Source organism: Pholcus phalangioides, unplaced genomic scaffold (genome assembly GCF_987345545.1).
Source record: "Pholcus phalangioides strain wild (caught in Gottingen) unplaced genomic scaffold, Ppha-v1.0 ptg000008l_1, whole genome shotgun sequence".
Classification (NCBI taxonomy): domain Eukaryota; kingdom Metazoa; phylum Arthropoda; class Arachnida; order Araneae; family Pholcidae; genus Pholcus; species Pholcus phalangioides.
This window is the reverse complement of record NW_028301601.1, coordinates 41,974,527-42,000,379: the sequence shown is the minus strand read 5'-3', so window position 1 is coordinate 42,000,379 and position 25,853 is coordinate 41,974,527. Positions and strand designations below refer to the sequence as shown.

The 25,853-nt window shown below is 36.9% G+C and overlaps 2 protein-coding genes across 3 annotated transcripts in view; one reads left to right on the top strand and one right to left on the bottom strand.

Annotated features, from left to right (window-relative positions):
• The window catches only part of LOC149084301 (BOS complex subunit NOMO3), a 160,325-nt gene extending 150,309 nt beyond the window's left edge, over window positions 1-10,016 (top strand). For both annotated transcript variants that reach the window (XM_089234667.1, XM_089234666.1), the window contains one exon: window positions 2,973-10,016. In XM_089234667.1, coding sequence (XP_089090793.1) covers window positions 2,973-3,422 — 450 coding nt within the window. In that variant the 3' untranslated portion in view covers window positions 3,423-10,016. The remainder of the gene's footprint in view (window positions 1-2,972) is intronic.
• Window positions 10,017-21,992: 11,976 nt separating this feature from the next.
• Window positions 21,993-25,426, bottom strand: LOC149084300 (uncharacterized). Its single transcript, XM_089234665.1, has one exon. The coding sequence runs from the start codon at window positions 22,412-22,414 to the stop codon at window positions 21,998-22,000; it is 417 nt and encodes a 138-aa protein (XP_089090791.1). The 5' UTR covers window positions 22,415-25,426; the 3' UTR covers window positions 21,993-21,997.
• Between the last annotated feature and the right edge of the window lie 427 nt (window positions 25,427-25,853).

Genomic DNA, 25,853 nt, shown 5'->3' with positions numbered 1-25,853 from the left:
TTAAAAATTTTTTTTTTTTTGGTAATTAACATTTTTTAATCCGTGATAAAAAAAATTAACAAAAAAACTGACATTTATTTTGTGAATATGCATACAATGGTTTTTAATGATGTTGCCTACTTAAAACATACATGAAAAGATTAATGTATCTGAGAGTATTTACTCAACAATTTCAAAATTCACAAATGACACCTAAAAAATTAGTCACTCCTAAAAAATGACTTATATAATTACATCACATTAAAAACCTAATTTTTTTTTCCATGAAGTTTATGTTCGCAATGTTAGCCTTAACCTTAACAATGTTAACCTTAGCAATTAATTTCTATAAATTACTTATAAAAGAACAGAAATATTCAGGTTTATGTAACTAAAAAAAAGTTACTTCCCTTTTCTGTAATGTGAATCACGATCAGAAAAAAGGATAAAATAGTGACATTTTTTGAAAAATTTAAAATTATAGTACCAGTCACTCAAGAATGTATCCCCCTATTTACAAAAAATATTTGGTTCATTAATGTTAATAGGAATATTATTTACATTCTTCAGTTTAAATTCAATAAATTCATCAGATGAGGAAGATAAGTTTCAACCAGCCTGGTAGCCCAAGAGTGGATCCTGTATTTTCCTGAGTTTTTTCACTACATAATATATGCAGGGGCAGTTCGTAATGAAGGCATGCTCCCCCCGCTAGAGAAGTTCTAGGCATAAGTTTGATGCCCTAAGTTATCTGAATTTTAATTTCTCAAAACTGTTATATATCCTGTGGGTTTTATTACTGTTTGATTGCAAAAATATTCTAAATCAAAATGTGGTGTTCATTTTGCTGGAGATTTATTTACAATTTGTAGCAAGAGATTCAACTAAACTGCAAGTTCAGTTCACATTTTTGGTGCTCGAGGAGAAGTGCCTTGCTCGATATACACTATGTTGCAAATAAACAATGAAGCACCATGGAGAAATTGACGGTTTTTATTGAAATTAAACATGTGTAAAGCTCATACAGATAATGAATGAAATGATTATAAATTCAAAGCCGTAAGACCCATCAATGGCTAGCAGTTCCACGTTGAATGTTCAAATCAGTAATTGGTAAACCCCCCTCCCAGGCGGCGATGCGTGCTTGTATACCTTGATGTAGGGAGTGATAAAGATTCCTACTCTCATCTTGCCATACATTCTGCCACGCATTCATCAGAGCATGCATTCGTTCAGTGCATCGAACTGAACAGTCTACTACTTTACCGCACACCAACTTTGGTCATATATTTCCATACAGCAATTTCCAACCAGAGGAGTTCGGTGGGAAATGAAGGATCCATCCATTGGTGGTCACCCCAAGCTGGGTAAGAAAAGAACTCTATTCTAATGTTCTATACCCAGATTCAAACCCATGGACTTTGATGGTAGTCTTCATAGTGGAAGACGAACATCTTACTACAGCACCACTAGGCAAGAGAGCAAGCAGAGAGCAACAGCCCTACAACGGTGCAATTATTCATTCATTACACTTCACTCACTATGAGTTAAGAAAAAACTCATAGTTTAAAAATTCATTGCAGATGGCAGCACTACAGAAACAAACTTCACGGAAGGTTCACTATATGTACACACACATTCCAACATGTGACAGTTCATTAGAAGTTCCGCAGAGGAATATGGATGAGGTGCATGTCTGGTTTAGTAGTAGGCATTCATCAATTGTTGCTCCAGATCTGCTATATTTTAGGGTGCCCTAACATGTCCCATACAAGTTTGATTGCCTAAGGGTCTGGTGACCTTGATGGTCAAGCAAGAGTATCAACAGCACAGGCAGTCCAGAAATATGCGAGCTGTATGGGGCCTGGCATTATCTTGTTGGAAAATGGCTCCAGGATGACGTGCCAAAAAGGATAATGCAACTGGCCGCAGGATGCCATCAACATATCGTTGAGCTGTTAAAGTTGTACGCAGGACGACTAGAGGTGACCTGCTGTCGTAAGAGATAGCACCCCACACCAGGGGTATACCTCTTTAAAACAAAGGCTGATTGGGACCACTGGCCCCGGCCATCCAGACAGTTTGATGGTCATCTGCTCCAAGACTGAAGTGGGATTCATCGCTGAACACTATGTGATGATCGGGTGCGACACCATTCTAGACGACATTTGTGGAAATTTTGAGTTCACCAAACAAAAAAAAAATTTTTTCCAAAATTATACATGCAGTTCAAAAAATTTGCTTAGCGTACTTGACTACATATTATCATTGATAGCTGGCAGTACATTTTTCAACATGTGTGCAAAAAATTTACCCAAAATGGAAATTTTCTTTGAATTAGAATTTCTTTGAATCCATAAGGTGATTAAAAAGTAACAAAAAAAAACTTAAAAATTGAATAATTTGAAAAGTATACTTAGTTGTATAATTTAAAACTATGTTTGCACAGAAAGACAGGATTTCATTGAGTAATAAAATTTTTTTGTCATAATAGAGTTGCATTCTTTGCCGACAGATAACAATAAAGTTATAAAGATTTTTGTAGTGTCATCTGTCGACAATAACTACAACTATTTATGCAATGAAATTTTTCGTTAATTAAAAAAATGAATGTGTGTTTGTGATTCCAAGAAATTATTTTTTATCATATTTTTGCTCCTAAAAAGTCATTTAAAAGTACTTCGAAATATACAAACGAAAACAAACAATTTCCCCCCAAAAAAACCTAGTCCTGGGGGGGGGGGGGAATGGGTATATACCCAGGGAGCAAATTTGACAACCCTGGTTCCAACAGCTTCGTCCGAGAATTTTTTCTTCCGCCAAAAACATGTGACATTAATTTTTTTTTTCCTTCCAAGACAAATTAAGTTTTTCTCTTTCTCTTCTTTGCCAAAGACAGGTCACATTCATGTTGTATTTTAAAACTGATATTGGGGTGAATCAGATATGGATGCATCCCAACACTTTAATCAGTTTTTGCTTCTTACTTTTAGGTCATGTTGTATAATGCAGATAATCCAGACATGGTCCTTCATAGCATAGGCCTAAACAGAGGTGCATTTTTTTTCCTTCCATCAGTACCCCTTGATGAAAAAGAATATATAATACGACTGGATTCTTCACTGTCAAGTAGTTCCTATCATTATGAAGAGCCTGGTGTTATGTTAACTGCTAATAAATCATTTCACCATGTTACACTTGTTTTTGAACCACATCGAAAGTCTGTTGATCAAGAAATAGCACAAGCATCAATTTTAGCTTTACCTTTATCTATTTTAGTTTTTTTGTTGATCTATAACCGCATTGCTGTTCTGAGAATTGCTTTAGATTTGTGTCAAGTTTTTTCATCTTTTGCAGGCTGTTATCAAACTGCATCTTCTACTGATTATACCAATACTGATAATGTAAATGTTAAACGCAAGATAAAACCAAAAAGACTTTAAATTTCATATTATTCATATTAACCTTGTTATTTATATCTTTATCATCAATACATTTGTAAAATAGATGTACCAAATGTAATTATATTAAATTGTTTTTAATATATGATCAAATGAACTTAATTAAGACACTTGAAGTATGTTTTTTGTTACACAAACAGAAGTAAATTTGAATGGCAGGGTACTTTAAAAAGTGCATTAAAGCTCAGCAAATGCTCGAAATTGTTGAAAACCATACAACAATGGTTGGTTCATGGGTCTTTTGGAATGTTTACTTCGGTTCCCAAAATGTGTTTGCATGTTTACCTCTTTACAGTAGTCTCAATTGTGTAGCAAAAGCAGTACTTGCTAAAGCTCTTTTGGTCATACGCAGCTTAGAGAGGATTATTGGTGAAGGCCATCTTTTTCTTTCTGTAAACTATACTTAATATTTCAACAGTCAAAACTTACAGAAGTACACTCGCAATTTACATAAAAGACTGCTTTATCCCCATTTTTTTAGCATTTCATATGCAAATATGACAATGGATTTGTTTAGGGTTTCATTTTCAGAATGTCCCATAGCTCAGAAACGGGACAAGATAACTTTTTACTTTATACTTTTGTTTTTTGTATTTCATCCAATGTATATAAATGTCATACAAAATTTTCCAAAATTGAAATCTGCATGACTAGGTTAGTAGCTTGAATTTCCTCCAATGAAATTTGTGAAACCGATCTGTGATCCTTGAAGCCAATTAAATATGTTTCCTTTGACTTACTGTAAGTCAAAGGAAACACAGTCCTTATGATGTAAGTTTCCTTATGATGTAAGTTACATCATAAGGAGAGTTTCTGAATGTGAAATAACAATGTGAAAGAATGTCACTCATGGTGTTTCTAAGCCTTTATTCGCATCAACAAAGCTTGTAATGTCTTGGAACACATATAACATTCATCATACATGCCACCAAGTGTACAAGTAACAGTGATTGTATTACAAATATTGACCATAAAAAGAATGAGTGGACGTATGCTGAAACTAAAAGTGATATGCATATTTTTTGCCACCTTGTAAGCGGTGGTCACCTATTGCGACATCTTTCTTCAACAACATGACATGAGAATATACTTTGGCAGACACACATATAACAATAAAGAATGGACAAATTCTAAAAGAGCTGAAAACAGTGATTGTTACATCCCAGGATACACCCCCCCCCCCTCCAGCTAGCTATTTTATTCTAGTATGTACATTAACAACATGCTACAGTTGTTCAGATGCCAAGCAACAAAATATTACACCTCCAAGCATTTCGATTGAGTAACATGGTCTGTAACTTTTAATGAAAAAAGAATTCCTTTTATATTACTCACCTGAATGAATTGTGTCATTTACGTTTCTTCTCAAGTGCTATTCTGTTTTTCTTGGTATATTTTTATCCCTGGTAAATTCACTAAAGTATAAAAATCTGATTACTTGTAACCAAGGTTGGGTTTGTTTTTTAAAAGACAAGCATCAAAAACCTGAATGAATGCTTTTGGATAATATTTTGAACACAATAGGTTGATAATATGATGAAAACTTTTTTTGTATATTAAGTTTTATTTTTAGACACTAATTTATTACAATAATTAAAACAAAATATTAATTACAACTTGCAATTTTAAATTTTTTGACGTACAAAGAGTCTATAACAGATAATATACAATTTTATGGTCCATTTTACATAAACTGCTGATTACCTGTGCTCAATTTACTACGTGATATAGAGCTGTTTATTCAAAATATGTTTGTTATATAGGGAATCAGTTAGGTTTTTTACAGAAGAAGCCAACTCTCTCTCAGTATTAAAACAGTCAAAAACTTATTGTAAATGTCATAGTTTTTTCTCAACCTGATAGACATGTTTAATCTTCATAAGTTTTTTTTTTATTAAAGTGTTTCGTATTTTTAATTACTGTATAATTACAGAATATAAAACATCTATTTTGATGTTTTAAATTTTCTTATCTGCCCAAAATTTTATTCCATATTAAAAATTCTCACGCAGTGTCTGTTAATACACTAATTAAATTCATTTAATCTCACCTAAAGTTGCTTAGTCAGATTTAACCATAAATCCAGAGTTGAAGAGAGTGTTTGCAATCAAAGCAGAGCTGGCAGGATTTGATACACACAAAGCATTGTTTCGCATGTTTAGATACAGCTTCAATTGGAAGAAAATTGCATTATAAATGCTAGTAAATACAACCATATCATAGTGAAATTTAGTCATTCTTGCTATTGTTCTTATAATTGATCATTTTTGTCACACCACGGTCATTTTCTGCATGTAAGGGCTAATTAGACAGGTTCTTAAAATTTTTTGCCGATTCCGAACAGCTTTTTAAAAAAATAATCATTGAAAGGTTGGTGCACTAACCCCTCAGGGTGGGACTCCCTGTGGCAGCAATCTTTTTCTGTGGTCATGTCACTGTTTCTATTGTACCCGTGTCAGGAAAGTTTCTCACGAGGATGAACCAGGTAGCGAACTCAAGACACACCTAAACATCCTTTGGTACAGTAGACTCTTGGTAACTCGACACGTGGATAACTCGACATCTATTATTCCCTTGGTTGGCCCAATACTAATTTCAATGAAGGGGAAACTCTCTAACTTGACACATGTTTGGCTTAACTCGACTATGATTTTTGTCCCTTTGCTACGACTGGTTTTTAAAATTGACGTGTATTACCATTCTAAGAATTTTTTGACATTGTCCTTGGTTATTTCGATAATCCTTTGTTCTGTATGATAGGTCCCTTTTTTGCTCTGTGGGGGAGGGGGGAGACCATGCATGTGACGAATGAATGTTTGAAGACTCTTGGCTGGCCTATCATTTTAATGGCATTTCTTTAGGACTGGTCTTTCATTCTTTTCATAGCCAAAGAAAGTTTGAATGATCCCTAAAGTGTGGTGTGATCTTATTGGATGTTGAAGAATAGGGATAAAAATCGTATCTATTGTGAATTTTGATATTGTCTGTTGCTGGGAATGTTTTTGGCGGAACTCGGTTTTACGATTTCTTGGAAAAGGAGTAAAAGAACTAAAGCCTGGTTAGATGCTGAATTTTGGTTGTCATTGTGAGTATCGACGGCCGTGAATGCAATGACTCCACGCGAATTTCATACTTTAACTTCAAAATCGAAGTTGAAATTTTCAAAAAACTAGAATTGGGAAAAACTCAGAGTGAACTCGCTGAAGAATATGGAGTTGCATGGAACACCATTTCAACATTTGCTAAAAATGAGGGAAATTTTTTTCAGCATTTGAATCTTTTTATGAACCAAGCAGAAAACGCATAAGAAATCAGTATTCAGTGATGTAGAGGAAGAAATTCTTTTGTGGTTCAAATCCCTCGCTATCACTCAATCCCACTACCAGGATCAATTACTCAAGAGAAAGCAAAAGATTTTGCAAAAAGTCTCAATCAAGGAAATTAGGAATTATCCTAAGTATGAAAACATTTTACAGAAAATTAGAGACAAAAAATTTGTGAATGTTATAATGGACGTAAAAATTTCTGTTTTAGATGCAGTTGAAGTGATTGATTCTGCATGGAACTCGAGCTTCCGTCATGTTGATTTTTGTTCTGAGTCTTTGGAAAATGATTATTTCTCCGAAGATTTTCCACCCAGATTAAGTGCAGAGCAAGTATAAATATCATTATCGGTGATTATATCGACGATGAATTTATAAGTATTGACTCTGATCGTGTAACTTCAGGACTTTTAGAAGATGACGATATTCTAGAATCAATTAACCAAAGCAAGTACTTCCTGTTTTGAAGAAATAGAATCACAAAAAGTTCAGATGAAGAAGTATCTGCACCATCTCTCCATGATGCACTAAAACCTCTAGATGTGATACGTTGCTTCCTATGCAGTCAGGAAAAAGCCGAACAATCGTGGTATTAACTGAATAGTGTATAAGAATTTTTGTTTTCTCTTCGGAAAGAAAAACAAGTAAATGTACTTGATTATTTTTCATGAGGTAAATTTTTTTATACGTTTTGATTCTATTTTGAAACAACCCCAAATTAAAATTAATGAGAATTATCATTTTATCTAATACAATTGTTTGAATGTATATAATTACATACGCAAAAACGGTCGGACAAAAATTTAGAGTGAAACCCCGCTAACTCGACATCCGCTTAAGTCGACATGTTTGTCGATGCTTTTGGGGTGTCGAGTTACAGAGAGTCTACTGTACTTTAAGCGAGTGTCTTATCGACCTGGGCTACTGTGCCTGTGCTTCTAATAAGTTATAGGAGCCTCTTCAGCACCATATACAATCAGAACACTGCCAAATTAAAGGACATTTTAGTCCTACAATTGAGTATTTTGATTGCTAGATATATTTTAATGTTACACACAATAAGGGTATTGTTTTAAGTATCAGTGATTATATCAGAATAATTAATAACATAAATCAATATTAAATTTTTGCTGTAAAAGAACTTTTTAAACACCTATCTGTAGAGATACGTAAATTTTGTATTTACGAAATAACCTCGATAAATGCGAAATTTGCCAATTTTGACGAATTAATGTTAAAATTTGATTTTTTTACAACTTTTTAGTGAAATCTAAGTAATTTACACTTTTGAAGTGGGAAAGTCATAATTTTGCTCAGTACTTGTGAGTGTACTTGAAAGAGAAACCACGAGCATCACTTTTTTCCCTCTGACATTATATTAGATGTAAATACAGTCGAGTGCGATTATAACATAGCCCCTAGATGATTTTAGAAGTGTGTGTAATAACCAATGTGCATGTTATAAGTGAGGCGTTGAAATTGGCTTACTTAGCAACAGCATATATGCATTATTGAGATTGTCGTATACAAAATAAGCCTATGGAGTACATAATTGAAATACATAGTAATGTAATAAATAATATAGTATGAATATAGTTTTTGGTTGATACCCGAAAAGTTCTGAAAATTTATTAGAAACACAAGACATTTTTGGAAATGTTAATTTTTTTTTTTTTTTTGAGGTTATTCGTACAGTTTTCCTTTGAAGTTGACAGCAGTGTACAATTTAAAAATTCAGAAAAAAAAAACCCCAACTGATGTTTATGAATTTTATATAGTTTTACACTTCACCAATCATTTCAACAGTGAGCGAGTGGATTTACAACAATTGTTCTTTTATCATCGCCACCAATAAAAAGATCATAAAGTAATAAAAACAAGTAAAAATTCAATAATTTGAAAACAGTTTTGCACAGAAAGACAGGATTTTATTAAATGTGAAAAATTTTATCGCCAAAATAGTTTCATTTATCATCGACAGGTAGCCCTGAAGTTATAGAAGTATTCAGTGCACTTATAGTAATATTTTGTACGGGGTAAAGAAAGTATATACAGTTATATAGAAATATTCAGTACTGAAATAGTTATTTTTCTCATCTGTTGATGAGAAAAGTAACTATTCCAGTAATGAAAAATCATTGAAAAAATTAGGTTTTTTGTGAGAAAACACCAAGGTATCGCCCTCATACAATAAATGTTGTACAAAGTCTGTTTTTGACTAAACGTCTGACTATTTTTCTAGGGTTTTTTTGCAGTATGTTATGTCTGGATTATTTTCTTGGTTAAGACCATTCTTTTGGTTTGTTATATCCACAGTGTATTAAACAGAGTATGTTATGACAGAGGTAAAAATATATGGATGGGAATGAGCCAAATTTTAAGGATTACACAACCGCATGTTGTATCTACAGTTTGTTATATCCTTATGTTATAAGTGTACTTCACTGTATATGTAACTTTTTGGAATTTTGGAAAAAGATGCTATAAAAAGCATTTGAAAAATAATTTTAAATTAGGAGAAAAAGTGGAGATATTACTACAATATATGTTGATTTTTTTTTTTTTCAACTAAGTACTTTAACACTTTCCAGTAATATGGCCACTGTTTTAATGCAAAATTTTTGATTTGAACTATGTTTTATTTATTTGAGAGTTTTTTTTTTTTGTGAACAAATGTGAAATTTTTCATTTGGAATTTGTTACTGCAAATAAATGAGAAATTTCTGATTTAAAAATTATTTTTTGTAAAGTCTTGATTTTTTTTCTTGTAATATTTACATATACCTATCTGTTATGAAAAGAGTTCAGCAGATGTTTATATGTATACACATATATAAGCAATTGAAGAAATTTTGGAAGGTTAAGAATCTTGAATTGAAGAATATCAAATCATTCTATAGTGTTTTTCCTTCAGCTTTTATGTTATGCTTTACTCTAGAGCAGCGGTTCTCAACCTTTTTTGTCTCGCGAAGCCCTTTTAAGTAAAAATTCTATGACGGAGCCCCATAGGCTAATTTTTTAATTATTCATCGAAGTTACTGACTTATTTTTACTATTTAAAAATATTTATAATTATTATTTTTTTAATTTTATTGATTTTTTTATTTTCCTCGAGCTGCCGGTTGAGAACCGCTGCTCTAGAGTAACTCTCTAACTTGTATATTTTACAAGTATTGTAATATAAATTTTACACATATTGTCTAAAATTATTTTGTAGGGGGGAGAGCAGAAAATTATATATTTTACAATCATATTAAGCATTTATTCTTTGTCAACACAGTGTTGAAATATGCAATCAATGTGTGTATTTTCAACAAGAATTTTTCAACTGAAAAACAATATTTCAGGTTATAGACAGAAGTTTTTGATGTGGCATGCCATGCATCAAAAACCTGCCATTCCTGCTTGTAACTAACTTTCCAATAATTTCCCTTCGCACATATATTGAGAAATTGCGGAAATATATATATACATATATATATATATTGATTATTAAATAAAGATTCTGAAAATTACTACTTTCTGATGTTTGCAGATGGTGCATTTGCTCACAAGCCTAACGTGCCCCCTGGAGCTTTTTTCCATGGCCCCGCTGACATTTTGAAAGAATAGATATTTAAGATAGCTACGCACTTGACCACTTAAAATCTGTTTTTTTGTATTTAGAACTGTGGGATACTTTCCAGATTCAATACTAATGTTGTGCATTAAAAGGGCCGGTTGTAATAAATTTGGGGGCCCAGAGCAGCATCCCCATGTAGGGCCGTGACTAGGATTTTTGCCACCCGGAGCAAACATTATTGTACCGCCCCCACAACTTTAAAATTTTATAATTTTATGTGTTCTTTGTTCCCACCTGAATTTTGCGGCCCGGGAAGTTGCCTCCCCCCCCCCTCAGTTAAGTCCGGCCCCCTATAGGTAAAGTCTCACACTGCTGGAAGGATGTCACAACTAGTGACATAGCCAGGTGGAGGCTGAAGGAAGAAGCTGTGAACCATCAACCATTTTCGCACGTGTTTTTTATTCATTGGTGTTAATGTTTTTTAAGTTTGTTAGAAGATGTTTTAAAATTTATTTTTGTGTTATATTCCTTTTTAATTTTAATTAATCATGTCTCATGGATGCCAAGAGACAAAGGCTTCTCTTGTTTTAATTTTCTGAAGAATAAAATTGATCATCAAAGGCTTGCTTCTGTAATCAAGGAAGGACATAAGTGCCAAAAGTTTTCAAGTAAGTATTTTTATCGGATTTATTTTTATCATTACCACAGTGTAAATTATGACATTATTTACAATGAATAAAACAAAAGAATTTATATCTATGTTTTAAGTAGTTGAAATTGCAGGATTTTATATAATTTGCGGAATAGGCTATTACAGGATTATGCAGTATATTTGTGCATAAATTTTGCCTAAATCTATCCAGGGCAAAAATTAACTCATGCGGCATAGAAGAATTATTTGTTTTAAAATACTGTGAGACCTCAATATAACGATACTCAGTGGAACAAAAAATATATAGTTGTAGAGGGATTATCATTATATTGAGAGGCATCAGTTTAACACTAGAGTATAAACATTTCCAAACAAGACTTGAAGAACATCATCGTGGATAAATTTATCATTGTATCGAGTATCGTTGTAGCAAAGTTTCACTAATCAATTTTTCAAAACAATCATTTTGATTCTGAAGTACATTGTGTATAAAATTTGGGTAAGTTGCAGAGAAAGAAAGGTCACACACTTAGCAACAGTATTGAATATTGTATTAATTTTTTTTATTTTTGGCTTTCGTCAACTTATATTACAACTTATACATCCACATATATATATATATATGTGGATGTATAAGTTGTATATGTATAAAAATATGTAATCTGGGCGAGAGTAATATTTTTTACTATATTTTCTTACAGGATTTTTTGTTTTTACTCCAGTATTTCAATGATATACTTGATTTCATATGGCATCTTCAGCAATCAACAACAGGAATATTTGCCTTATTTTTTTGCAACATTAATCACTTGCATACCTAGATGAGATACTACTGCCTGAGGATTCTTCTGGTGACTCAACTATTCTTTACTAGTGTGTTATTTATTTTTTGATGGAGAGTATTTCTACAGCTATATATAATTAAAAGCTTCAATCCCTAAGAGAGTAACCTACAAGGAAAGGTTCTATTTTTCGACTTTGAATATGCTGTCAGTGTAACAGAAATTGAAAGACATGGAAATATAACTGAGAACTGGTTTTTTATTAATATTATCACCACAAAAATTTTTATATTTAATGATTTGATGACTAACTTAATATTGAGTGCTTTTGTCATAATGATTTGTCATTCAAAACTGATTAAGTTTTCATTTTCATTTCAAGTCAGTAATATAAATGATCTCAATTCTTTGAAAATGCATGGTAAATGTAGGAGAATCTACACAGAGAAAAATCTCTATCACCTGTTTTCAAATTGTTATCAAATGAATGAGAAAATAATTTATACTATCAAATAATAGGACGGCTGGAAAAATCACAAAAGAGTCTAGGCGCTCAAGCAATTTTTTAGGCGCTAAAAAACATTTTACCCGAAGAAAAAGGTCCGAAATAATGTTTCTTTTGACTTTTTCTGAGTATAGTGACCCTTTTTCATGTTTGCAGATATCTACTCCATAATATAAAATCACAAAATCGAAAAGTGCCTGTTTCTAAGCAACCAAAATTAGTGACGATTTTATGTTATGGAAATGGGTGACGGAAATCTGTTACGTTTTTGTGTTACGGAAGTCGGTTACGATTTTGGGTCAAATATTCATTTAACTGTAGCACATATCGGGATCCATTTGACCCATCGGGACGATGTTATGTGCATGTACCGAGAGGCTCCCACATCCTACATCAGAGCCCTTATGCTGGAATTTAGATGACAAGCCCTCAAACCAGCTTTTCAGGGGGCTCCTCTGTGGTTAATTTATAGTGTGAAAAATCAAAAGTGATAAGAATCGTTGTGGCCCCTGTCAGCCCTGCCCTTGTGGGAGGGGGGCCATGCTGAGAGGTATGTATAATATACATACAACAGCAGTGCTCCCGACACACAGGGTTGGGTACCCGGGGGGGATTGCACGTATAAGTTGAAAGTTTTCATAAACTGGGTTTCTATTTCTAAAAAAAGTTTTCTATTTTTGGGCCCCATAAAATTTGTGAATTCGGTCACGGGTAGTTGCGTGGGTGGGCCTGGATTTTATTCGTTGGTGAAACGAATACAAATGAAAATTTTTCATGGCACTCGCACCGGGGGATGACCGACAAGCTTCCACGTCAGGGGCCCCATGTTTACTGGCTTCATTTTGGGGGCCCTAGATGAATCTCATTCTTTTCTGTTGTACACTGCTCAAAACAATTAGGGGAGCAAGCAAAAAAGTGAAGAAAACCGTGCGAGACAGCCATGTATTGGCAAACAATGGATAGTACACGTGTATCAATGCGCAATACAGAAAAAAGAATTAAGCTTTAATTCTTTGAAAATATGGAAAAAACATAAAAAGATGATTTAGGGCAACAATTTGGTTACATGTAAACGATAAAAAAAATTACTGTTTAGACATGATGCATGAGTTTTAATAGGGCGTGTGGTCTCCTCGAACAGCTAAGACTGCTGCACACCTGTTTGCCATGGATGCGATGAGGTTATCGATCAGACTTTGGGGAATACTGTTCCACTCCTCAAGAAGTGCAATCTGCAAGTCTCGGACAGTAACAGGCGGCCTTGGTCGCGCATCAATGCGTCGTCCGAGCATGGACATGCTCGATTGGATTCAGGTCAGGAGAGCACGCTGGCCATTCCATACGCTGTATTGTTTCAGCTTCAAGCATGTTCTCCACCAGACGAGCTCTTTGCGGTCGGGCATTATCATCCTGGAAAACAAAGGAATCTCCAATGGCTCCAGCGTAAGGGATGATATGAGGTCGCAGTATCTCGTCTGCATACCTTCGGGCCGTCAAAGTGCCATTCCAAATGATATGCAGGTCCATACGTCCGCCTATGCTGATTTCACCCCATACCATCCAACCAGCTCGTCTGTATTGTGACCTTTCACGAACGAATGTGGGGTTATTTCGAGTGCCCCTGTCCCTCCATACCAGAACACATCGGGTGTCACACTCCAGACTGAATCGGGACTCGTCTGTAAACAGTACTTGGCTCCAATCATGTTGCTCCCAATCTCGATGTTCAGCAGCTCATCTTCTTCGGGCCGCACGGTGGCGTGGGGTCAACGGAATGCAGACCATTGGCCTACGTGCATAGAGCCCTCCCTCATGAAGCCGATTACGTACTGTTTGGCTGGACACCCTTCGTCCTGTTGCCAAGAGCAACCGTCTTTGCAGCTGCGTAACATTCTCTGTTCTGTTTCGACGGGCTGTTAACCGTACATACCGGTCATCAGTTGCTGTAGCCGACCTTGCCCTGGTCGACGTCTAACATTTCCTGTTTCTTGGAATCGGTTCCACAGCCTTGCAACAACACTTCTGGTGACTCCCAACAGCGTCCGCGACACTACGTTGTGTTTGCCCGGATTCCAGTCTGCCTATAACACGCCATGCCATGAATTCCGGTAAATCACGTTGTTGAGACATCCTCAAGTCACCTTGTCTCAGAAAAAAAAATACTGCGTAATCGAATTTCACAGTTACGGCAGTAAAACAGACGTTTCTGCAACATCCCGATTTCTGCCCTTATCTCCTTTTTCTGGTTTTTGACGTCATGAACTTTGATTTGCATATGAAGTTCTCTTCTTCCGTTTCCTGCTAGGCTTTAAATTATGGATGATTCATTTTAAGTTACTTATCGGTATACATCTTTGCATAATTTTGTTAAAACCATGTGCTCCCCTAATTGTTTTGAGCAGTGTAGAATTTGTAACAGCGGAAGAGCGAGATAAAGCCAGTCTGGGGCCTCACTAAAAGTATGCGAATTGGTGTCCCAGGTAATTGGTTGAGGGCCCTGGATTTTATTCATTGGTGAAAACGAATACAAAAGAAAATTTTTCATGGCACTCGCACTGGGGTATGACCAACAAACTTCCAAGTCGGGGCCCCCATGTTTACAGATTTCATTTTGGGGGCCCTAAATGAATCTCATTCTTTTCTGTTGTAGAATTTGCAACAGCGGAAGCCCGAGATAAAGCCAGTCTGGGGCCCCACTAAAAATCTGCGTATTGTGTTCCCTCTACTGCATGTGGGGGCCCTGGATTTTATTCGTTGTAAAATTGATAAAAATGAACAATTTTCGTGGCCCCTCACAGGCTTCCCACAAGCTTCCAGGTCAGGGCTCCATGGAAATGTTGACAGGTTCTAATTCGGTGCCCCAGGATATATCTCATTGATTTTTGTTGTTCAACATTGTAAAATTTGCAACACATCGGTATTCCAAGATATATCCAGTGTGGGGGCCCCACTAAAATTCAGCGAATTGAATCTGGGGACCCCCATGGGGAAGTTTTCTGGGGGTACTTGATGAATCTCATTTGTTTTTTGTTGCTTTATTATTATTTTTATTAAAATTCGCTTCTTCAGTAAGCTGGTGCTTTCACACGTCCCTTTCCATAGCACGCTGATGAAGTGGGACGAAATAAACAAGATATGGTGTGAAGAGAAGTGGGGGGGAGGGGGTTGGCGGTCAAAGGCGGCAGGGGAGCAGAGCCCCCCTAGTACTGCTATAAATTCCAAAATTTTGTGTTGCACTCAACCTGCAATTTAGTAACTAAACAAAAAAGAATTTAGATGCTAATATCATTTTTTTTGGTTGCCATGGCGACCTGTTGCCTGGGATTTGTCCAGCCTTGTAATAGAATACCATGGACTTTTTGATACACTCTTATATCTAGTCTGTTTTTATTTTTATAAAGTTGATGGCATTGCATGATCAATATGAAAAATATATACATATATGAAAACCTTAATGAAATGCTTTCATAAAAATCTCAAACTAACAGAACTAGGTAAATTTACATTCCTATTTTTGATTCATGTACATGATCTCAAAGGTGTTTTGAAATGTGCTTTAAATGTAAAATAATCTGATAGTGACAGTCTTAATAATTTATTTGATGTATGTGAGGATATTTCGAACGAATTGGTAGTTCATGTTGAAGACAAACAAAAACAGTAGCTTTTGTGAAAGACCAAATCAATTTGATTAAGTATATTAAAACTCTATGTAACTATTCTACATATTTGTATAATTTTGTGTGTTTTCTTCACTCAATATGTTCCCATGCATACACATATTTATTAGTAGTTAACCTGTAATGTGCTTTATTCGCAACATTGAGAAAATTGCATGATGAAGAGATGATCAAGCAACACAAATATTGCCAAACATTAACTTTCATACATTAAATGTGAATTTTTATAAGTTTTACTACGAGTATTTTTTTGAAAATTGTCTCCAATTGTCTGTGGCAATTTTCTATCAATTTTATCAATTTTTTTTTGAGTAAAATATGAAAATTTTTTGTAATTTGAAGTTGTGCATTGTTTTTTTTTTCTTTGCTTCCTTGTTTTATTCTTGTTATCAGTTCAACTATAATAGCTGTAGAAAAAGTGATGTTTATAAATTTCATCTTATTCAGATTTATATTTTGTCTGGCTTTGCAAACAATTATTTTGTATTTATTTTTAAAGTATTTTTCTGAACCATTCAGAATAAGAGAGGGAGAAGATATATTGCAAAAGTTTTTTTTTTTCATGATTAAGGTAGTAAGTCAAATACCTTTTTTTAATTTTAAAAAAATCGGTGCAAGCAGCCGATTTCATAGTTTGTTTATATCAAGGTAATTTCATAAACTTCAGAAATCGGTAAAAAAAATGATTTAGTAGGATTAAAAGGCAAGATATTATGAAGGAAGAAAAATGGTCTTCCCTATGATCAACCTCCACTCTGTGACATCACAACTTTCTTTTTTATAGGGAGTGTTGCCCAGATCCAAAACACTTACTGAGACCTATGATTTCATATATTTCAAGAGGAAAAATTTGGCATCTGAAAGGTATACGTAATTACAGAATTTACATAAATGCTGAAAAACGCCTTAGTGAAAGGAGTAATTACAGAATTATTGAAAACAATAATTTCATAATTGATGAAAATTTATAATTAATAAAGTAGCTACAAAATTACTGGAAGAAATATAAGTACATTGTGTCTCCACCAGTGCCGTCTTAACACACGGGCTAACCCAGGAGACAGCACGGGAGCCTCAAGGGAAGAGGGCCCACAAAAATAAGATGAAATTTTCGAGGAGCATACATGTAAATTTGCCTAGTAGGGCATCAGAAAGGTCACTTGGCTCAGGGCCCATGGTGCTCTTAAGATGGCTCTGCTCTCCACTTGTTGATTAAATTAATAGTTGATAATTTTTCTATTATTTGTAATGACATCAAACAAGGGATGTAAAAGAACTGAGAGAAAGAGAACTTTGTAGGAGTTGTGGAACCAAATTATACTATTCAGTTTCTATGGCATGTTTCAAGGTGTTTACCGAGCAGAACTGTGTCCCATTGGATTAGACTTTATGAGCCACTATGCTCCACACTCTCTATGTGGCTGAGATAATTACTCATCTGTAGCCGGTCCAGTGGAGTAATTTTTTGTTTTGAAGTAGGTTTTTGCAATGTTGGACACATGCATGGGAGCATTGTCATGCTGAAAAACACTAGTTCTGCCTCCGCCCCCCCCCTCGATATTTAATCAAAAAGAATGAAATATGAAATGATTTCTAGTGTCTGTGTTTTTGTACGACCGGTCTCCTATGTAGAATTGCTGAAGATGCATGTCCATTGAATGTGGAGAATCCCTTACCATCACAGAACCTACGCCATGATGTCTGCTGAAGTATCAGCATGGCTATTTTCTCATGACAATACCTTGTACATGCATAAAGACGTCAATGTCCCCCAGGGCGATGGAAGTATTTTCGACCTGTAGGTGACGTACGCTGAGAGGAGCACTCCTCCTTGAAGGATATCTAAAATTGAAAACATATTTGTAAAAATAAATACACAGTCAAATCCTGTTATAACGAACTCCAAGAGACCGGAAGAATTACTTTATTATAACGAAATTTCGTTATAAAGGAATTCCAGGTTACCTAGCATTGTTCCAATGTAAACATTTGGGGGGATTAGAAAAGTTCGTTAAAACGAGATTTTCGCTATAACGGTATTCGTTAAAACACGATTCGACTGTATAAAAAAAAGCCACAAATATATTTTTGTAGAAATTCTGCATACCATGGGTGTTTCGAGCCGTGAGGCAAAATTCTTGCCTATGTTAGACATTGGATACGTGTTACTTTGGCATATAAGCCGCATCCGTAAAAGGATCTCGGAAATTCGCAACTGTGTTCCTAGCTAGGTACATAGGCGTCAGGGGCAATTGCACAGGGTATCTAATGATAAGAAGCACAGAAATATGTTAGATATACATTACTGGAAAAATATTTTTATGGTACGTATTTAAAAAAAAATAACTATAAAATATACATTAAAAATGACCGCGATGTGAAAACAAATTGAAGGTTTGAGTGTAAATAATATGACTGTATTTTTCGAAAAGAATCAATGGGCAGTGCTATATATGTTCAGTAGGTACAGGGTGTCTACCAACATGGGAAAGTCACGAAGTCCCGTAAGTCACAAAATTTGAGTGAAGGTCACAGATTTTTTTGATTCTCCAGAGATTTTTTCAATTTTCCCCCCTAAAATCTAAGCTTTGGAGAAGCTGTGGCATTCGATATTTCTTTTCTTCTCTCTCAGGTTTTATTCATTCTTTTTTTGCCCCAGATGGATGGATGGGTGAGTAGTAACAGAAAAGAAAAATGCCAATATGTAGCTGCCCTACATTGGGGCGCCCTATGCAATACCTTCTAGAGCAGAAAGCCTTAATTATAATGTAATGTAGAACTAAAATAATTTCAAAGATGAGTGTAAAATATGTCTCTCTTAAGTTTTATATTAAAAAATATATAAGTAATATTGTACAGTTTTTAAAATTTCATGAATTTTCTCTTAAAATTTAATGTGTTAAAATATTTATAGAATATAACACTAATAAGACAAAGAGAGTGTTTCAAATGTAATGAAGCCTCTCTGAAACACTATTCCAACTATTAACCGATATAACGTCAACATTCTTTGGGGCGGGTGATGGCATTATAGCTGGGCTCGACTGTATTATGTTAAAAAAATGTCAATTTATTTTTCCATATAAATTAACGAATTCCTCAACACAAAAAGTGATAATTATATTGTTGATATCAACGTGGTAGTAGTGTATAATCATAGAGTATTAAATAAAATTTTGCCCCATGTCTATAAATTTGGTCAGATACATATTTTGCCTGTCTTGAACATATATGGCCGAAGCTCAGCAGCGATGATCTCCCACGGCATCAGTTGGGAATCTATCAAGATCAAGCCAAAGAACTGTGGACAGAGCTCAACGTCTTGCATGATGAAATCGTCATCTTGTCAACGGATGAACATCTGGAAGCCCACGAAATGGAATTTGGCGAGTCGGATCGACGATCTTCGCTTCAGCATGGCCCAGGCATCAGGATCGACGAAACAATCAGGTATTGTACTGTAAATTCAGAAGCTAGTTCCGTGCGCTTACCGAAAATTGAACTGCCTTCGTTCAGTGGCGAACTTAACGATTGGTTGCCATTTCGCGATATGTTCACAACGACCATCGATCAAAATAAAAGTTTAAGTGACATTCAAAAGTTACAATATTTGAAACTATGTGTCAAGGGAAACGCCGCTCAAGTAATTCACGCGATCCCGCTCGCAGGGAGCAATTACGACAAAGCATGGGCGCTTTTGTACGATCGGTTCAACAACGAAACTGAGATTGTTCAGGCAAGTCTGGACAAGCTGTTTTCGCAACCAAACATCGCACATGAGTCAGCAACATGCCGACGTCGGCTTCTAGATACCACAAATCAGTGCCTGGAAGCGCTGCAATCGCTCCAGCAACCAGTGCAACATTGGGACAGTATCCTGATCTACTTCCTGTCCAAGAAACTGGATCCGGAATCTTTACGCCAGTGATCTCTTCATTCGCAAGGGGATAAGAAACTTTTCACTTTCAGTGAATGGCGGGAATTCATCGACAATCGAGCTCGCGCTCTTGCAGCGGTCAGCACAAGCAAATCATCAGGTTCAGCCAAGTCGAAGACGCCAGGTCATCCGACGAATTCATTCGAATCACGAAAATCAGTGTGGATAAATCATGGTGTTTCTAGCACATGTGTGGTTTGCAAAGGAAACCACCCCATCTTCAGATGTTCGAAATTCCTCGACCAGAGTGTTTCAGCTAGAAAAGCAACGGTCGATAAGCTTCGACTTTGTTTCAACTGTTTGGGATCATCACATATGGTTCGGAGTTGCTCTGCAGGACACTGCAAAAAAATGCAACGGTTCACACAACACACTACTGCATGAAGCGGATGTCGATACCGCAACGACTGTCAAAACGACTTCAGTCTTTTCGTCACAGTTGTCGCGTACAAGGAAGACGTCGACTTCCAGTTATGTCATCTTGCCGACGGCCATCGTCAAAGGATTCGACAAAATGGGTGAAGCTCATACATTCAGGGCACTTCTCGACTCCGGAAGCCAATCAAGTTTCATCCGGGGGGCATGCGTTCAAACACTAGGTCTCCGACGACATAATTGCAACTTGAATCTCTCTGGATAATCGTCAACCAAGCTTGGCAAGGTAAGAGGACTGGTTCATTTCAACATATCTTCATGTGACAACGAATCGACTGAACTGATTAATGCTTTTGTGTTGCCCGAAATAACATGCAATTTGCCCCAAACAAATATTTCTTCAAGGGGGTTGGCACAGTTCAACACGGTTTTTGATGTTTCAGCAAAATCCTCATGGGGGTTGTCACTGAATGATAAGCTGATGGTTGGACCAACATTGCAAGACGATATTGCCACACTTCTTCTCCGCTTCCGAACTCACAAGGTCGCAATGATATTGTCAAAATGTATCGTCAGATACTTATTCATCCGGACGACGCGAAGTACCAAACAATCTTGTGGAGAGAATCGCCAGACATACTCTTCAAGGAGTATCAATTGCTGACTGTGACGTACGGAACTGCATCAGCACCTTACTTAGCTACCAAGTGCCTTCAACAGTTGGCCGAGGATGAAAAAGATGAGTTTTCCAGAGCTTCTGCCATAGTCAAGCAGGATTTTTATGTAGACGATTTGCTCACTGGAGCAGATTCAGTCGAGGAAGCTATTCACATTCAGCGGGAAATCATTAAACTTCTTTAAAACGGTGGATTCGTCATAAAAAAGTGGGCATCAGATGAAGAAAACGTTCTTGTATCTCTACCGGATGACTTTCGTGCGACAAGTACTACGTTCGAAATAGAGACGGACATCAAAACTTTGGGCATTTTATGTAAGCCAAAGGATGATGTATTTGTTTTCAATTCAAAATCACCACCGGTAAATATGCAACAGTGGACCAAGCGCTCTGTTCTATCACACATCTCCAAGGTGTTTGACCCACTTGGATGGCTGGCTCCTGTTGTAATCAATGTCAAAATTCTAATACAAGAAATGTGGAAAGCTGAACTGTCTTGGGATGAGGAATTGCCAGAGAACATTCACAATCGATGGACAGTATTTTATGAAGACTTCAAGCAAGTGGAGGACATTCAAATTCCAAGATATATGATGCAAATCTGTCCACATACGTTAGAAATTCACGGTTTCAGTGACGCATCAGAAAAGGCGTACTCCGCGGTTGAGAGTTCTATCAGCTGGTTTCAAATTCAATTTGTGAAACATCTTGTGATACAAAGTTGCAGGTATTACTGTATGATCTGCTCCGCTATCTAGTCGAAATATCAATTTCTTATTCATAATATTGACAAAAACTGTCCAATCCTGGTTTGTGTTGTCTTGAATATGACCCAAGAACGAAATTTTTGAATGCTGGTTTGGTTTCTTTGCTAAACAAACATTTCCGGAATGTCTCAATTTCGAACATTTAAAACATTTGGCATCTCTAGCTGGACATAATCTTCTCTCATGTTTCTGTCTGCCACACCATTTGCATGTCTCCGAATGTTCGGAATCTGAAAAGTTCTTGCTCTTTGGTTTATTTTTCACACCAGACTTTTGATATTGAAAGTGATCAGATTTTCTAAGACATTGCATGTATAGGAACAACGGTTTCCGTTTCATTGAGTTTATGTTGTTGCTGCTTGATTGATTCACTAAGCCTAACTTGTTCTACCGCTTTTGTTAGTGAAAGTTCGGCATCAAGTTGCAACCTTTCACTCAGAGGTTTATCTCGAATACCAACAACAATACGATCACGTATGAGTTGATCATGCAATTCTCCATAATCACAATGTTCAGCAAGGCTGTATAAAGCAGTAATGAAGTTGTTTACTGATTCTTCTTCTTGCTGCACACGCTTGTTGAACTGTGCTCGTTCAAAAATTGTATTCTTTTTAACAATGAAATGATCACTGAACTTCACAACAAATTCATAGTTTCCCCTTTCAGTGTCAGCCAACTTGAAAGAAGTATAAATGTCCTCGGCTTGTTCACCCATAATATAAATCAGCGAGTTTACCTGCTCTTCTCCCGTCTTGGTGGAGAGCCCAGAAGCTATACGTAATCTCTGGAAGCGAGTTATCCATCTTGACCAGTCTGCAGGTGTTGAAAATGTAAAATTGGCTGGTTCATCTGTATTGCTGGAATGGCAAAAGGAAAGTGCTCCGGATCAGCCATGTTTACGTTTCAGATTGAAAGTTCCTTGCAAGTACTGGTTTTCATCTACTTGATGTGTATCAGAACATTTTTTTTCTCTGCTGCTACTTTGTTGTTATGGCCTGCCACCATGTTGTATTATCACTTTATTTAAATCAAGAAAAACATCACAAACACACACAGAGCATATACATTGCTTGTCAGTTCCCCTTTCCATCCGGACGGCTGTGACCGCTGAATTCTTTTGCTGGTGATGATGATTATTACACAATTACCTCTGCCTACTTCAAACAATAGCACTTACTGTTTGACAATGATAGATAGATTCACTAGGTGGGTAGAAGCACTATACCGCTCCTGGATATCTCGTTTCGACATCCCAGCTGCCATCATCACCGATCAGGGACGACAATTTGAATCACGCCTTTTCCGATCCCTCGCCTTGCTATTGGGTATTAAACATACAGCACCGCTTTCCATCCTCAAGTCAATGGTCTCATAGAGAACTCGCATCGTACGTACACTCAAGTCCTCGTTAAAGCTTACTTGACGGAGCGGTGGACCGAAACGCTTCCAACCGTCTTACTGGGATTGCGATGTACTTTTAAGGTAGAGTGAAATGGTGTGTATGGACCAAAAATTCGTCTTCCAATACTTATGTCACTAGGTGTGACATAACTACTCCAGAGTTCGTGAAGGAACTTCGACATGCCATGAAAAGCTTAGCGCCAACTCAAACAAGATGTTAAGGAAAGCCGTAGGTTTTCGTTCACTAAGAACTCAGTTCATGCCGTCACGTTTTCCTCCGGCATGACGAAGTTCGAGCCCCACTACGACCACCATACGATGGGCCGTTTCCAGTTGTTGACAGAAGTGATAAGACTTTCAAAATCCATGAAAATGGTAAAGACATTAGGGGTCATTCAAGTATTACGTCAGCATCGAGGGGGTTTCGGATTTGCTGACTTTTGATGACAAGGGGGAGGGAAGGGGGATTTGAAGGTTGCTTACGTCATCAACTACCCCTTTTAGAAGATATGAAATATTCTAAGCTTTTGACGAAATTTTGTTGACAGGGGGGGGGGGGGAGTCAAAAATAGCTGAAAATCTGCTTACGTAATACTTGAATGGCTCCCTATCGTTTCCATCGATCGGGTCAAACCTCCCTTTCTTCTAAAGGACGAACCTGCAGAAGCAAGAGACATTTTTTTTTTTCAAACCGAGCGGTCAGGTCTATCAGGGTCTGAGGGCGAACTCAGGTCTATCGCCATAGGCAATTTACTACCTAGTGAGTTGTGCCGGAAGTGTAATTGTACCTAACAGTCTGAGTGCGTATCTAGTGTTGTGTATGATTTTTCAGTGCTGCCATCTATATCTCAGAAGTGAAGTGAGTGATGTGTAGTGACTGAATATTTGTACTGTTTGTAGGACTGTTGCTCTCTGTGGCGAGACTTTTTAATGGGGAGATCGGCTCGCATTTGCTCCTCGAAGTTGGGAACCACAGAAAACCAACTTCAGCCGACCACCACTGTGGGGCTCGAACCCGGATCCCCGCGATGCGAGTCCGTCACTATGACCACTCGACCACCACAGCGGCGGAAGCAAGAGACAACGACAGCGCAGCCTTCATCGATTCCTGCTGAGCAACCACAGGAGGCCCAGAAAAAACGGAAAAAAACACTAGGTCTGGCCGTCGCATTCGGTTGCCGGTTCGCTTTCAAGAACATTCTTTCTAGGGGCGGGGTACTGCAGCGGCATGGCCCCCACATCCTGAAGCAGGGGCCCCTAGGCTGGGCTCTTTTACGGGCCCCCCTTTATGATGAATTTATAGCGTGAAAAAACAAAAAAAGGATTTAAATCCTCCTGGGCTGGAGCCTTGTCAGCCCACCCCTTGTGGGAGCCATGGCCCACTGATATGACTACAGACGCGCCGGGTGCAAAAAGCGCGTGGGCGTGTAGGAAAAGAAAAAGTGCAGAGAAGAGACTGAAAGAAGAAAACTGTTACGCGAGTAGTCTACACGAGAGTATCGGAATGGCATTGGTTATCTCCGTACGAACTCCATCTAAAATTTTTTAAGTGTTCAAGTACTACGTCATCATCAATGGGGAAGGGAGTTTCCGATTCACGCTTATGTCACCTATCGTTGACTTTTGATGACAAGGGGGAAGGGGGAGTTTGGATAATGCTTACGTCATCAACCACCCTTTATGAAAATATGAAATATTTTTAATGGCATTTTACTCGGTGCGCCAAAAACGAGAAAAACCTTTCGATAGTTCGTGGGCACTTGAAGTAACATCCCCCCCCCCATTGATAAGTGCCCTACAGAGCCACTTTAGTGATCTCTAAATGTTTCGCAGATCCAAGTGATCTGGAAACGTGTCCGGGCCGCTTAAGTGCTCTGGAACTGTGCCACGCATCACTCAAGTGATCCGTAATTATATGCCGCGGATCACTTAAATAATCTGAGAATGTGCCGTGGGTCACTTGAGCGATGTAGAACCGCACTGGGGGCCACTTAAGTGCTCTAAAACTACGTCACATGTCACTCAAGGGATCTGTAAATGTGTCACGGATCGCTTAAGTATTCTGAAACTGTGTCCCGGGTCATTTAAGTGATCTGAAAATATGCCACGGGCCGCTTAAATGTTCTGGAATTGTACCACGGGACACTTAAGTGATCTGTAAATGTGCCGCTAGTTCAATGTTACAAAATTAGGTTTGAAGAGGACAGGCCGCATCAGATGACCCCCAGGGCCATATTTGGTCAGCGGGCCAAGGGCCTTTATGTGATTTATCATTATATGGCTTAGAGAGTGGGTCGCAATGAATTTATTAAAGATAAATTTTGAGTTCATAGCCTTCAAATAACATCGAAATTAACAGAAATTGATTATAATAACACAGGGTGATCAGCGAATAAGCCCTTATTTCAAAATTGAATATCTCTACAACAAAGATCAATAGAATTATGCGGTAAACGGTACGATTATTAGCAAAACTGTAAGAATGTTGGACAGAAATTTCGAAAAATTAGTTACAAAAACTGTTAACAGATGACGCTGTAATCGGAATGATACCTATAAATAGCCTTTAAAACGTGCTTCGAAGTCTAAAGCGATCAGTACGACTGTTGGATAGTGAAAAGAGGCTAGCGTGTAGAAATTGAAATAATGTACTGTATTCCATTGAACAACGTGTTTTTTTTGGTACTGGAATATCACAGATTAGAACACAGTCCTACGGCAACAAGGCGCAGTTTTCAAAACCGATTCAATGT